At 55.9% G+C, this 12,932-nt stretch overlaps 1 protein-coding gene across 2 annotated transcripts in view; it reads right to left on the bottom strand.

Moving 5' to 3' along the window:
* Positions 1–1,479: 1,479 nt before the first annotated feature.
* The window catches only part of LOC111158054 (paroxysmal nonkinesigenic dyskinesia), a 60,670-nt gene continuing 49,217 nt past the window's right edge, over positions 1,480–12,932 (bottom strand). For both annotated transcript variants that reach the window (XM_022519892.1, XM_022519979.1), the window contains 8 exons: positions 7,630–7,745; positions 7,332–7,444; positions 6,653–6,711; positions 5,835–5,927; positions 5,326–5,489; positions 4,539–4,625; positions 3,600–3,715; positions 1,480–3,341 (listed from right to left, as the gene is read on the bottom strand). In XM_022519892.1, coding sequence (XP_022375600.1) covers positions 3,168–3,341; positions 3,600–3,715; positions 4,539–4,625; positions 5,326–5,489; positions 5,835–5,927; positions 6,653–6,711; positions 7,332–7,444; positions 7,630–7,745 — 922 coding nt within the window. In that variant the 3' untranslated portion in view covers positions 1,480–3,167. The remainder of the gene's footprint in view (positions 3,342–3,599; positions 3,716–4,538; positions 4,626–5,325; positions 5,490–5,834; positions 5,928–6,652; positions 6,712–7,331; positions 7,445–7,629; positions 7,746–12,932) is intronic.

The raw sequence follows: 12,932 nt of genomic DNA, 5'->3' as shown, positions 1-12,932 counted from the left end.
TCCCAGTGGGCAGATCACCTAAGGCTCTAGGAAAATGCTTCACCAGCCCTAGAGAACTATCGCCAAATGACCCTTGTAGCTGGGCATCCCCAAAGAGACCTAGCCCTGGGACTTGCCCATTCAAGATAGGAGTACCCTGGAGCAAGAGAGCAAGGAGAGCTGCCCTTCTTCTGGAAGGTGAGGACCATGGCTCCTTACTCCATGCTCACCCTAAGTGCAGCCCTAATCTGGGGGCCCATGGCAAGGTCCGTTGCTTAGGGTGAGGAGTAGGCTGAATTGTGCTTAGGGGTGGGAAAACTATGCCTTGGTCTGGCCCCAAGGAAATGTGGAATTAGGCCAGTGTTGCCCAGTCTTCAGTCATATCAAAGCGACCTTTAAGAGTTCTGCTATGGGGGCACCTGGGTGGCTCAGTGGGTTAGAGCCTCTGCCTTCAGCTCAGGTCATGATCCCGGGGTCCTGGGATCGAGCCCCACATTGGGCTCTCTGCTCAGCGGGGAGCCTGCTGTCTCCTCTCTCTCTCTGCCTACTTGTGATCTGTCAAATAAATAAATAAAATCTTTAAAAAAAAAAAAAGAGTTCTGCTATGGGGGAGCTTGAGTGGCTCAGTCAGATGAGAGGCTGGTTCTCGAGTTTGGCAAAGGTTGTGATCTCAGGGTTGTGGGATCGAGCCCAGGGTTGGACTCTGCACTCAGTGGGGAGTCTGCTTGCAATTCTCTCTCCCTTTCCCTCTGCACAACCCCCAACCGCTCATACTTTCTCTCAAATAAAAAAGGGGGTTCTGCCAGGGCCCAGGGTCTCCTTTACTTCATTCCTATTTCAATAAATATCCTTAATTACTTTCATGTATTGAAAACTGCGATCACTTTGTGGAAACAAAAGAAAAAAGAACACTGCTATCATGTGTCAAAAATATTAACCCAGGGGTGCCCGGATGACTCAGTCAGTTGGGTCTCTGACTGTTGGGATTCCAGAGCAGGTCATGATCGCAGGGTGGGGGTACTGAGCCCCACATTGGGCTCCATGCTCAGCGGGGAGTCTGCCTGTCCCTCTGCATGCACCTGTGTGCTCCCTCAAAAATAAATAATAAATTATGAAAAAGATACTGACCTCAAAGGTAAATACAATGAAAACAAAACCAGGGTGTTAAAGTTTAACTCAAGATAGTTGACCAACTAAGGTGCCACCTGGAGTCTGGCTCTGTTAGAGACGTGTTGAAGAGAGGCCAGGACCAAGACCTTCTCCCCTCAGTGCTAGTCCTCTCCCCTGTGGCTGGAGGTGCACCTGTGCCTCCCACGCTTTGGGGGACACTGAGGCAAGCATGTCGTAACTCCGACCAAGCCCACACAGGCATGCAAGGACATTATTTACAGCACTGTTTCCGGCCAAGGCTCTTGGAGCTCAGTAACTCCCAGGTAGCAGCCTGGAACCAGCAATAAAGATGGTCTCATGGAGTGATCAAGCCCCAGTTAAATTATTCATTCATTCAAGATTTATTGAGCGCCTCCTGTGTGCCAGGCACCGTGCTAGGCGCAGAATTACAGAGATGCATAAGATACAGTCCATGCCCTGAAGGGTTCACAGTCTAGAAGGGGAGACAAACATGTAAACAAGTAAAATACAATGTGAGAAGTGCCACGAGAGAAGCATTTACAAAGAGCAGAGGTAGCCTTGAGGGTGAGGAGCATGGGGGTTGTTTTCCTGGAGGAGGGGGCCTTTGAGGGGCATTGTGAGAGATGAATGGGTGTTTGCCAGGCAGATAAGGCTGGAGGAGCAGGGGAAAGGCATTCCATTCTGAAGGAACAGCATGAGCAAAGGCACAGCGGCATGAAACTGCGTGTCTGTTGGGGGGGTGGGGACTGTATTCTGGTGGTATTGCTAGAGTTGGTACCAGACACTATGGCTGGAGAGAGAGGCAGAGGCGGGATGATGAGGGGAAATCGAGGGCAGGGGACATCTCAGAAGCTCACTAGAGGCGAGCATAGCCTGAGGGAAAGCTTGAACACAGGAAGCAAAGGCTCCCGAGGTGCGCTTCCTCGAGGACCTCAGAAATCCTGGGGTCCTGGAGGCTGACACTCGGTGGAGAGCGGATGGCTCTCTGCTCCCAGGCTTGATTTCTGCACTCTGTGGAACCCCTGAAGTGGACCCCCTTCCCCGGCCAGGATGGGATCAAGGATCAAATGAAAAATGACGTGAGGAGGTTCTTGGCAAACTTTAGAGGGCCAGAGGAAGGGCTTTATAACTAAAAGAGGAGAGGGACTGAGGAGGGTAAAGCAGGAGTGAGAACAAGGCAGAAGTTCCTAAGAACAAGGGCCATGAGGAGAAAACTGACGCGGCGGGGTACATGATGGCTCTTGCCCCTGGGAAGCAGAGTCCTTTGGGCCCCAGGCAAGGGCAGAGGCCAGCTGCACAGGGAGCCTGCGAGGCTGCGGTCCAGCATTCCCTGTCTCCTCAGCCTGAAGGCGCGGTGTCAGGGGCAACCAGGACCCTCCCCCTTCCAGGCTGCAGGGGGGTCACTGAGGCTGAGATTGTCCAGACATGCAGACGTCCAGCCCTTTCAACTTTCCCAGAAATGGCTCTGTTTGAAAAATGCCTTCATGGGTGGGGGACAAGGGGGCGGGCAGGGGGGAGGCTTGGGGAGGAGGGCCAGTGTCTCAGGGCACAGGAGCCCAGCTGCCCCTCCGAGTGACCGCTTTTCCAAGGCACCACACCTCTGGCTACTTTGGGGGCCTGAGTGTCTTTCCCAAGCCAGGAAGGGAGAAGGGGGAAGAGGACTCAACCTGCTCCTGGCTCCTGCTGCCCTTGGTGAGAGTGAGGCCCTACTGAGGGAGGGGCGACCAGCACTCTCCACGTCCTTGACAGGGGCAGGAGTGGGGCCAGGGAGGAGGACCCCTCCCAGCAGGGTCTGGAGAGGTCCCAAGGCTCCCCCTTTCCTCTTGCCCTGCATAACTCCGCCTCCCCCTGTGGGGTCTCCAAGCCTTCAACCAGCCTCTGTCCTTTCGGTCTCATGACCTCGTCCCCTTGTCCCTCCTCCCGTGACAGTGCTGGACCCTGAGGCCCCCCGTGGGTGCCGATGGAGGTGGTGGTGGCAGCAATGAGGGGGATGGCATGGTGCGGGCGGTGGGTGGACTCCCCTCCATGGGGGATGGGCTGGGGTGGGCGGGGGGCTGTCACTTGCTCTTGTGCAGGTCCTTCAGCTGGCGGAGCTTCTCCAGGAGCTGGGCCCGGGAGTAGTCATCGTCCCGGGTGGGGCCCGGGCCTGGCCCCAGAGCCTCCTGCAGCACCAGGCAGTGGGTCCTCAGGAACGGATTGTAGGAGCGCTCCTCTCCCAGCGTGGATGGGCACTGCGGGACAAGAGGCACCAGGTTTGGTGGAGACAGTCTGGGAAACAGACCCAGTCAGGGAAGCCATCCCCCCACGTCCCCTGTTTCAGGGTTCAGGGGGCCTCCCTTGAAGGCCTGTGCACCAAACATGTCGGGCCTCTAGGGACAGGTCTGCAGGCCACAGCTCAGCATGGAGGGGTTCCTGCTGGGGCGTGCCCTGGGGGGGTCCCCCCCACCCCCATCCCCACCCCCTGGACCCCAGCCCCCACCCGCCCGCACCGTGCTCTTGCGCTCCATTCGCTGCCTCTGGACCCACTGCATCTTCCTCTCTCGGGCCAGGTTCTCAGGCTCCACCACACCTGCGAAGCCCAGGTTCTCTTCTGCATACTCATGACCTGAGGCCCAAGGGGCGGGGAGGGGAGGGACCAAGAGAGAGCAGCAGTGCCGTCAGAAAAAGTCCTCCTTCCCCCCAGGCACCTGATGGCCAGGGGGAGAGCCCCAGCTGCTGGGGAGCCCTGCCTCCTAGCCCTCACGCTGCCCCTGCCCAGCTGTGCAACCTCAGCCGAGTCATGGCACCTGAGCCGCAGTTTTGTCATCGGGCACGTGGAGCAGATAATGCTACTAGAACACAGATGTGTCCCCGGTGCCTAGGATTGAGGCTGGCACGCGTTCGGCGTTCCATCAAGTATTTGTCAAATGAATGGACAGGTAAATGTACATTCTGAGGATTAGCTGACAGCTCAGTGATGTGCTTGAGAATCCATGGCTATCCGACATTTGTGGATATATGTAGGGACGTGCAGTGTCTGCACGGACGGATGGACGGACATGCCACACACACGCCTGGGGACAGATGCACATGCAATGTGAGGTATGGGTGCCTGCAGTGGACACGCGCAGAGTTGGGTTTACTGACTTCTCTGATAAGCAAAGGTGATTTTCTGTTCTCGGCTCTGGCTGTAAAATATCAGCCATCTCTCTGGGATGCCTCTGGGCCTACAGGGCTCCCCGGAGGCCGAGGGCTGGCTGTCAGGGGCAGTTGGCATGAGAAGTAGAGGCGCGTTCCAAGCCAGTATTCCAGAATGAAGGGGGCTCTGCCCTCACAGCTTGAGCTGGCTCCCAGGAGCCACCGGGGGTGGAGTGGTATCCCCTCTGGGCCAGTTGCAGGGGCGGCTGGGACTGTAAGGGAGTGTGGGAGGAGGAGGAGGGGGACCTCACCAGGCCACAGCAGAGTGTCATCCCCTAGCCCCAGCACCGTGTCCAGGGAGCTCAGCATGGTCTCTGCGGTGCCCTCAAAGGTCCGTCCTGGCGAGGGGCAGCGGGTGTGTTACAAGGTACAAGAACACAGCTTGGTGTAAGGTACAGGGAGCGGGCTGCGGACCAGCGTGCACAGCTGGTACTGGCCACCAGCTCTCAATCTGGCCCCTGCCACCCCCACCCCCAGGCATCTACACCCTCCTTCCCACTGGTTGCTGAGCCCACATGCTCACTCTCCAACTAAGCCTGTGGGAAGGCCTGTATTGCACATACTGACATGTGGATGGAGAGGGGGACGGAAGCGTCAGGCTGAGTGCCCAGGGCCCCAAGCACAGTTGGTGTGGGGTGACTCTTTTCCACGGCTGCCCTCTGAGACTCCACACAGCCTGGGACTGTGATCCTCCCCTACCCACGGGTCACCCTCGCATTCAGGGCTTCTCTACTTTTTGTAACCTAGTCTCTCCAGGTACGGGAGAACTAGGCTCCACCCAGTGGAAACCCACGTCCTGCCAGGTCTGTACTCTGTGACAAGCATCATCTCGTTCTGTGCATCCTCTGTGGGAAGTTGCGAGGGTATTAAAAACCACGGGCTCACCCGGACGGGAATAACAGCAAGGCAGTGTCTGCACTGAAAGCAAAGTTTTCGTGCACTGCATGGGGCTGTGCCGTCTTTGGGTTTTAGCCCTGACCTCTCCCTCCTTTCTATCCACCCCCGCTCCCGCTTCCCTTTTGGTGAGGGGGAACTCACCACAGCCAGAAAGGAAGAGTAGGTCCCCTGAGAAGAGACAGGAGGGACCCTTGTAGGGCTCCCCATCCAGCAGGTAGACCAGATGGCCTTGCGTGTGGCCTGGGGTAGCCAGAGCCCGGATCTGAAGTCGTCCCACGCTAACCACATCTTGATGACACAGGGGGCTGAGAAGCAAGGCAACAGGGGAGAGAAGGTGCTAGAGCCTGGGCTGTGCTGGGCCTTGCCCCACGCAATGCCCAAGGAGCTTGGTGAATTGAAGGAGACAGGGCTTCCACACCAGAAAGGGAAGGCACTGACAGTGCCCAGGGCTTCAGATCCAAACTCTCGCCTCTCCCACTCTCGGGGACCATGGCTGGATGAGTTGGGGGGTGGGCTGTGGTCTGCCCTCTAAGGGTCAGGAAGGGGTTCAGCAAAGATCTAGCTGCTGGCACTCCTACAATACTCGACTACAGGATGGGGTGTGGGAAGGTGCGCATGGAAGGACCACCCACCCCAGGACAGGGACTTACTGGGTGAGGTAGGGGATGCCATCCTGAGGGCTCCCGTACACCCGACAGTCCTGGTGCCGCCGGCTGAGGTCACGGTTCCCTCCACTGTGGTCCCTGGAGGACAGCAGAGACAGGAAGGAACTTTAAGGGGCAACGGTACTAGGCCTCCTTGCCTTCCTTGTTCCAGATCTCTAGGCCTTCAAGCCTTGAGCCCCGGGCTTCTGAACTGAGCCAAGCTGTTCACACCTCTAGGCCTTTGTTCGAGCTGCTCCCCTGCTCCCAATGTCATCTCCACGACCTGCCACCCCTCCCCTCCATCGCCCAGCCAGTGCCCACCAATCTTTCTGGACTCTCTCAGCTCCAGGGTCGTCAGCCTCTAAGTCCTCCAAGTGGATCTGGTCACACTTCACCAAGAGCCCCCCACCTCCTGTACCTTGTGCCAACTACCACCTAAATGTCTGTCATCGTTGTTCCTGGTCACGCAGGGCTATCTCCCCTACCGGACTATAAACTCCTCAAGTAAAGAACTCACAGGGTTTGCCCATGTCCCAAGCACAGTGAATATCTAATACGTGCCCGAGGAATGAAAGATAAATGCCTCTCCTGCACTCCTCTAGGGCTCCAGGAGCCTGATAAGCCCCACGGTGAGAGACCTGCCCCTTCCCTCCTTTTCTGCTGGTGCCCCCCGAGACTTTATGAAGAAGGTGGGTTCCTCGCATCCCGACTCCCTGCCCCCCAGCCCAGCCTCTCCTCCCTGGGTCTAGTCCTGCCAAGCCCACAGGGGCAAGGGTTGGCCAGGGAAGATCTTCTGGACCCAGGCCCCCACCCCAGCCCCTTACCAGTGCTTGTGGGTGCAGAGGATGGCAACCAAATTAACGCCCTCCTTTTCAATGGAAGCCTGGGGGAGAGAGGAGGCACTGAGATGGAGGGGTGGTGTGTAGTGGAGGCAGGGGCACAGGTGCCAGGTGAGAGCGGAGCGCAGGGAGAATGAGAGGGTAGGGAGGAGAGGGCTGGGGAGTAGGGGGGCAGCTGAAGCTGAGCCACAGCACAGGGGAGATCATGGGGAGGTGGGCGGAGCGAGGCTCGAGGGGCAGAGGAACACACAGGTACACACATCCACAGAGAAATAAGAAATGGGAAGGAAAGATGGAGAGACCCAGACACCGACAGACACAGATGAGGAGAGAAGTTAGAGGGTCAGAAAGGTGCCACAGAGAGTGAGAGACACAAGAAACCTCAGACCACGGTCCTGAATCTGCATCCCCTTCCCTCTGGCTCCGGTTCCCCCAAAGCTGTAGGTCCCCCCCTCCCCAGGCCATGCCCTGGACTCTGGCCCCTCCCCATATTGTGGTTTTGGGGGTCTCTGTGTGTTCTTGCATGTTGGGGTCTGTGTGTGAGGGCACAAGGAGGGGGCACATCCCACTGGCAGAGGGATCGGGAACAGCCCCTCTCCAGTGAGGGAACGCTGCCAGTCCCCAAGGTGACCCAAATTACCCCGTCCCCCAATCCTCCCCTCACCTGTACGGCCTGAGGGTCTGAGGGGTCCACAGCCACAGCCAGCCGGGCCTGGGTGTCGATGATGAGGTAGCTGTAGTTGTCTGAGAGGACGGGGATGGGAAGCACCTTCACTCCTGGAGGACAGAGATGGGCTGTGGGCAGGGTTCGGGCCAAGGAGCCCAGCGATTGGCGGTGGGGGGGAGGGTTGTGGGGGGGTGTTGGTGGTAGTGGTGAGTGGGTGGTATACCATGCGGCATCGGCGGGAAGGGTGGGTGGGCACAGCTTGGGGCCATGCTGGCCGGGGGCAGCCAGAGCTCACCGTTGAAGAGGCGGGGCTGGGTTCTGGAGTGGCCTTTAGGGTAGCGATTCCGAGCCCTGCGCAGCTGCTGCCGATAGAAGAGGTACCCCAGCCAGGTGCGGGTGTACAGACTGTACCTGCAGGGCGGGAAATCTGCGCTCAGCTCCGCCCCCGCACGCTCGGCCCCGCCCACGGCGCAGGGGTCCCGACCTCCACACCCTTGGCCACACCCGCAGTCCGCGCTTCTCTCCGCTCATTAACTGTGTGCCTACGGTTTGCCTCGCTTAGTCGTCAGGCCAAGATAGAGAATGGGACAGACACACCCAAAGCCGCAGGGCCATCCGCGGAGATGTGAACGGAGGGATTCACGGAAGGGACTCAGAGGGTGAGGGCTTTATTCCACAAACGGTGTAGGAGTTAGGCCGCTGAAATGAGGTGTAAAAAAGTAGTTCCAAAGAGCAGGGGAGCATCACATCACGCGGGGAGCTGCTGAGCCAGATTCTTTGCCCCATCGCCCCGTCTGCGCTCCTCAGCCCGACCGGGAATGTGCATTTCTAGCAAGCTCCAGGTGATGCTGGTTGCTGGGGTCCAGGGACCAAACTCTGAGAGCCTCTGGGGCGGAGCAAACAGGCAAGGCCCAGAGGCAGCAGACAGCAGGGCCGTGTTTGGGGAAACTATAGAAAGTGCAGTCTGGCGGGTTGGAGGAGGAAGTAGGGAGTAATGAAGCGGGATGGCCTGACTGCTCTCCGTCTTCTGGCCACCATGTCAGGCCGTCCCAGGCTACATATGGAAAAGGCGGAAAAACCCGACACAAAGAGGGGTCTTGTGACTAACAGAGTCCTCCAAACACAGGACGGCAGCATGCAAGGCGAGCCTCAGGGGCATGTGTGAGACGCGCAGTCGCGCAGGGCCCCACGGTGGGCTCAACGCTCCACTGCCACATCTTGAAATTCTTAATAATTTTGCCTTTGGTTATGTGTCCCGGAAGTGAAGAAAGTGAAGTCGGAGGCCACACAATTTGCGCATGCTCGGTCCCTGATGCCCCACCCCCATCCACGGTGCCAACGATCACAGGATTCTGGTGGCCCCACCATGGTGGGAATTCAAGACTCAAATGGGTTCCAAGGTGACTATACACCTATGACTGAGTGAGGGCCCGAGAGGCCATGCCTTTGGTCCAAACCAGAACTTGCTTCAAATGCATGAAGAAGGTGTTCTAAGAAACACAAATGACCAAGAAATCCTGCCCCATCCTTTCACTTGTGTTACTTCCCTGTAAGATCCGTTTTGGCTGCAAACATTGCTACAGGAGGCAAAGGAAAGAGGGTAGCCCGTCTGTTCTGTCCCTTCCGTCCACCCTGGCTCATTAGTAATCCAAAGTCAGACGGGGCTGGCAGAATGTGGGCGTACCAAAAGTGAAAATTGAAACAGGTAATTCCGTTCTGCGCAGCATTTCCACTGCTTGGGTAAGAACAAAATACATATCTGCGTACAAGCTAGGAAGTGTGAATTACAGTTTCGGTGATTTCATATGTGACTTATATGTCCTTATATTTGCATTTGAAACGGATTGTACAAGGGTGCTTGGGTGGCTCAGCTGGTTGAGCCTCCTGCTCATTTCAGCCCAGGTCCTGGCTTCAGCGTCAGGGAATAGCGCCCTGCGCTGGGGGTGAGGCCTGCTTGGGATCCTCTCCCTCTTAAACAAACAAAAAAAATGGGGATTATATAATAATAAAGCAAAAGGCAAAATTCATGCTGATAATTTAGATTTTTAATTTTTCTTTACTTAGGCTGATGTTAAGTAGCAAATGAAAAACATCAGGACAAGTCCCAAGAGAAATTGTAGAAGAAAGGAAAAACTTATATTTTAGAATGTTTCATGGCAACTTTTTCCTGCTCTTTGAGCAAGAGGCTCCGGATTCCATTTTCCACTAGGCCCTGCAAATACTGTGCACAGCCCAGCCAGCTCAGGACCAGCCACCTCAAGCTGTCTCACACCTCGGCCTCTCAGAAGGAAAAATGAGACCGGTGGGGTGCTGGGCCAGGGACGGGGGGCTTACAAAAGCCTCCTGTGTCGATGTTTAAGGTTATCCAGCAAGTCAGTCAGAAAAGAAAAATCTGGCTGATTAAGACTGAGACAAAGAAGGGGCATCTCGGTGGCTCCATTGGTTAAGTGTCTGCCTTCACCTCAGGTCACGATCTCAGGATGCTGGGATGGAGCCCCATGTCGGGCTCCTTGCTCAGCATGGAATCCGCTTCTTCTTCTCCCTCTGCCCCTCCTCCCTGCTTGCTTGCTTTCCAGCTCTCTCTCTTTCTCTCAAATAAATAAAATCTTAAAAAAAAAAAAAGGCTGAGAGGAGTTGAGGTGCAGGGTTGGGGGTAGATGGTGGACCCTAAAGGTCGATGGAGATTTGCTGTGTCTGTCTTGGGGCGGAGGGGGCAGAGACAGCCGCTCTTGAGGCCCCTCTGGGAAGAGCTGGCTCATTTGTCTACAAATAAGTTGGTCAAAAATGAGCAGATTTCCATGACTGCATTAGAGATTAATCACTGCCGTCCCTGCTCTGGGTGCCTGTGCACCTGTGTGTGTGGGGAATTTGGATACCCTGTGGCAGGGTTTTGCCATGCTTTCCTGTGTCTTTATGTCCAGTTTCCATAGGCCTGCACCCTCCCTTCCTCTTACCTTCCTCCCTCCCTCCCTCCCTCCCTTCAGACTTTATTTATATATTTGACAAGAGATAGAGAGTACAACCAGGGGGAGCAACAGTGGGAAGGGGAGAAGTAGGCTCCCCACTGAGCAGGGAGCCTGATGCAGGGCTCAATCCCAGGACCCTAGAATCATGACCCCAGATGAAGGCAGACGCCCAACCAACTGAGCTATCCAGGTGGCCCAGCCCTCTTTCTGTTTCATTTTCTTTTTCTTTTCTTTTTTTTTTTTTAAAGATTTTATTTATTTATTTGACAGAGAGAGAGACAGTGAAACTCTCAGGAACACAAGCTGGGGAAGCAGGAGAGGGGGAAGCAGGCTTCCCGCTGAGCAGGGAGCCTGATGTGGGTCTCGATCATAGGATGCTGGGATCATGATCTCAGCCAGAGGCAGACACTTAAACGGAGCCACCCAGGCGCCCCTCTGTTTCATTTTCAAATCAGTTCCAGATCTTCCCACTTTCACCCATTCAACGGTATTTAGTGAGGCCTGGCTTTGCTTTGGGTGGAGTAAGGCAGAGTCACTGCCCTCTGGCAGCTTATATGCTAGTGGGACAGACAGGATGACAAATACATTGTCAAGTCAAGAGGACAAAACCAAACTGGGCAACAGAACAGAGAATGGTGACATCAAGGAAGGCTGCTCTGGAGGTGACATTTCCAAGAAGCAAGGGAGCACTCGGGGCCAGAATCTGGGGAAGGCTTACCAAGAACTGGACTGACGGGAAGTATAAAAGTTCCCACAGGGAGGAAGGGAGCCAGCTGGCAAGGGCTGCTGACTCCCTGTTCTGTGCTGTTGTAATCGCAGAGTCGGCACGACAGACATGCCCAACAGGAGGGGACTGGTTGGGACAACATAAATATTCTGGACTGCACTTTAGACCAGAAGAGGAATGTTAGTGGGACAACTGGAAAAATGTCAGTAAGGTCTGGAGAGTAGTTAAGAGTTTATATGGATGGGCGCCTGGGTGGCTCAGTTGGTTAGGCAACTGCCTTCAGCTCAGGTCATGATTCTGGAGTCCTGGGATCGAGTCCCACATCGGGCTAACTGCTCAGCAGGGAGTCTGCTTCTCCCGCTGATCTCTCTCCTCTCATGCTCTCTATCAAATAAATAAATAAAATCTTTAGAAAAAAAAAAGAGTTTATATGGACGTTAACATCTTGGTTTTGCTGTCTGTGGTCATGGGAGACGGAACATTCAGGGGAGCTGGGTGAGAGGTCTTTGGGGGGATCCTTTGTACTGTTTCCACAAGTCTGAAATTATTTCAGAATGAAAACTTAAAAGATCACAAATAAGTCAATAAAATCATTTTCCTCTGTGCCCCGACACCACCTCGCATCCATGCTCGGAGTCCTGCTCCTGACCTCACTCCTTCCTAGTTAGACTTATGGGAAGGGCCCGGGCCCCGGCAACAGAAAGCTCTGGGTGCCAGTCATGGCTTGGCGCTCCCAGCCCTGTGTCCTTGGGTGAGTTATTGGTCTCTTAGATCGGCTTCCTCATCTACAAAGTGGTGACACCAAGACTTAGTCCCACAGGACTGTGTGAACATTCAGAGACATACAACGAGATAACAAGTGTGAATAGTCTGCCAAGGGCCGGGTGGGTGGAAGGTTTAGCAACTGTCACTTCCTTCCCGAATTCAGCCAGGCCCCCATCACAGCTGTTGGAACATGGCTGTCCACATTCAGGAGGGACTGATAGTTGTTGCCTGTCTTCCCCTACTGAATGCTTCTTACACGTGCTTCCTCCCCAAGGGAAGGTCAAATCCATGAGGACAGGGGCAGTGAACTGGGAGGCTGCAGTTAACAAGGCCCCCTTCGTGCATTCACTGTCTTCTGTAAACCTTGCTTCACGTGCTGGGCGCTGGGCAGACAGGGGAGAGCAAGGCAACTCCGGGGGGCCGACAGAGCCAAACTAGGAAACGCATTAATGAGAGGCATAATGAGAGGTAAGTGGTCGAGTGCAGCTGGCGAGGGAGGAGAGCGGCAGAGCGGAGGCAGTCTGACTGTGGAAGGCCTGGCTCTTCCCTGAGGGTCACACGGGATCCGGGAGCCCAAAGGAGAGAGGGAGTGCAGACAGTCCGGGCAGTCCTCAGGCCCCGAAGCAGGAAGGAAGGCATGTTCTAGAAGTTGCCAGGCAGGGCTGGAAGGATGGAGAGTGTCAGGGAAGGGGTCAGCGGGGTGGTCAGGGGCCAGGCCATGGTGGGGCGGATAGGAATTGCTGGTAGGTTTTAAAGCAGGAGGCATATGCTTTGACTCCCTTTCTAAGAGCCTGCTGGCCTGCCGTGCTGGAGGGAGCGGTGAAAGGGAGCAGAGTGGCAGGTGGCAGGAGGAACTGAGTTGCCAGTGGGGGACCTGACCGGGCTTGGACTGGAGGGGTGAGGTGGAGGTAGGTGGGAACGGATGCCAGACCTGAGATGGGTGCACTGCTTGGCTGTGGGGGGAGGGACGAGGTGGCCTCATGGGCCTGAAGTCTGGGTCACTATACAGAGCAGGGGAAGGCTGGCTTGGGTGAGAGGCAGGGGCAAAGATGCAGGGACCCTGGGATCCTGTCCCTAGGCCTGCGACTTTTGTGTGACTCTCTCCAGTCTCAGAGCTGTGGCTCCTTCCTCGGCCTGCTG

Source organism: Enhydra lutris, unplaced genomic scaffold (genome assembly GCF_002288905.1).
Source record: "Enhydra lutris kenyoni isolate GAN:26980312 unplaced genomic scaffold, ASM228890v2 scaffoldscaffold1, whole genome shotgun sequence".
Taxonomy (NCBI): Eukaryota; Metazoa; Chordata; class Mammalia; order Carnivora; family Mustelidae; genus Enhydra; species Enhydra lutris.
The sequence above is the reverse complement of the archived record's forward strand: the minus strand, read 5'-3'. Positions and strand labels throughout refer to the sequence as shown.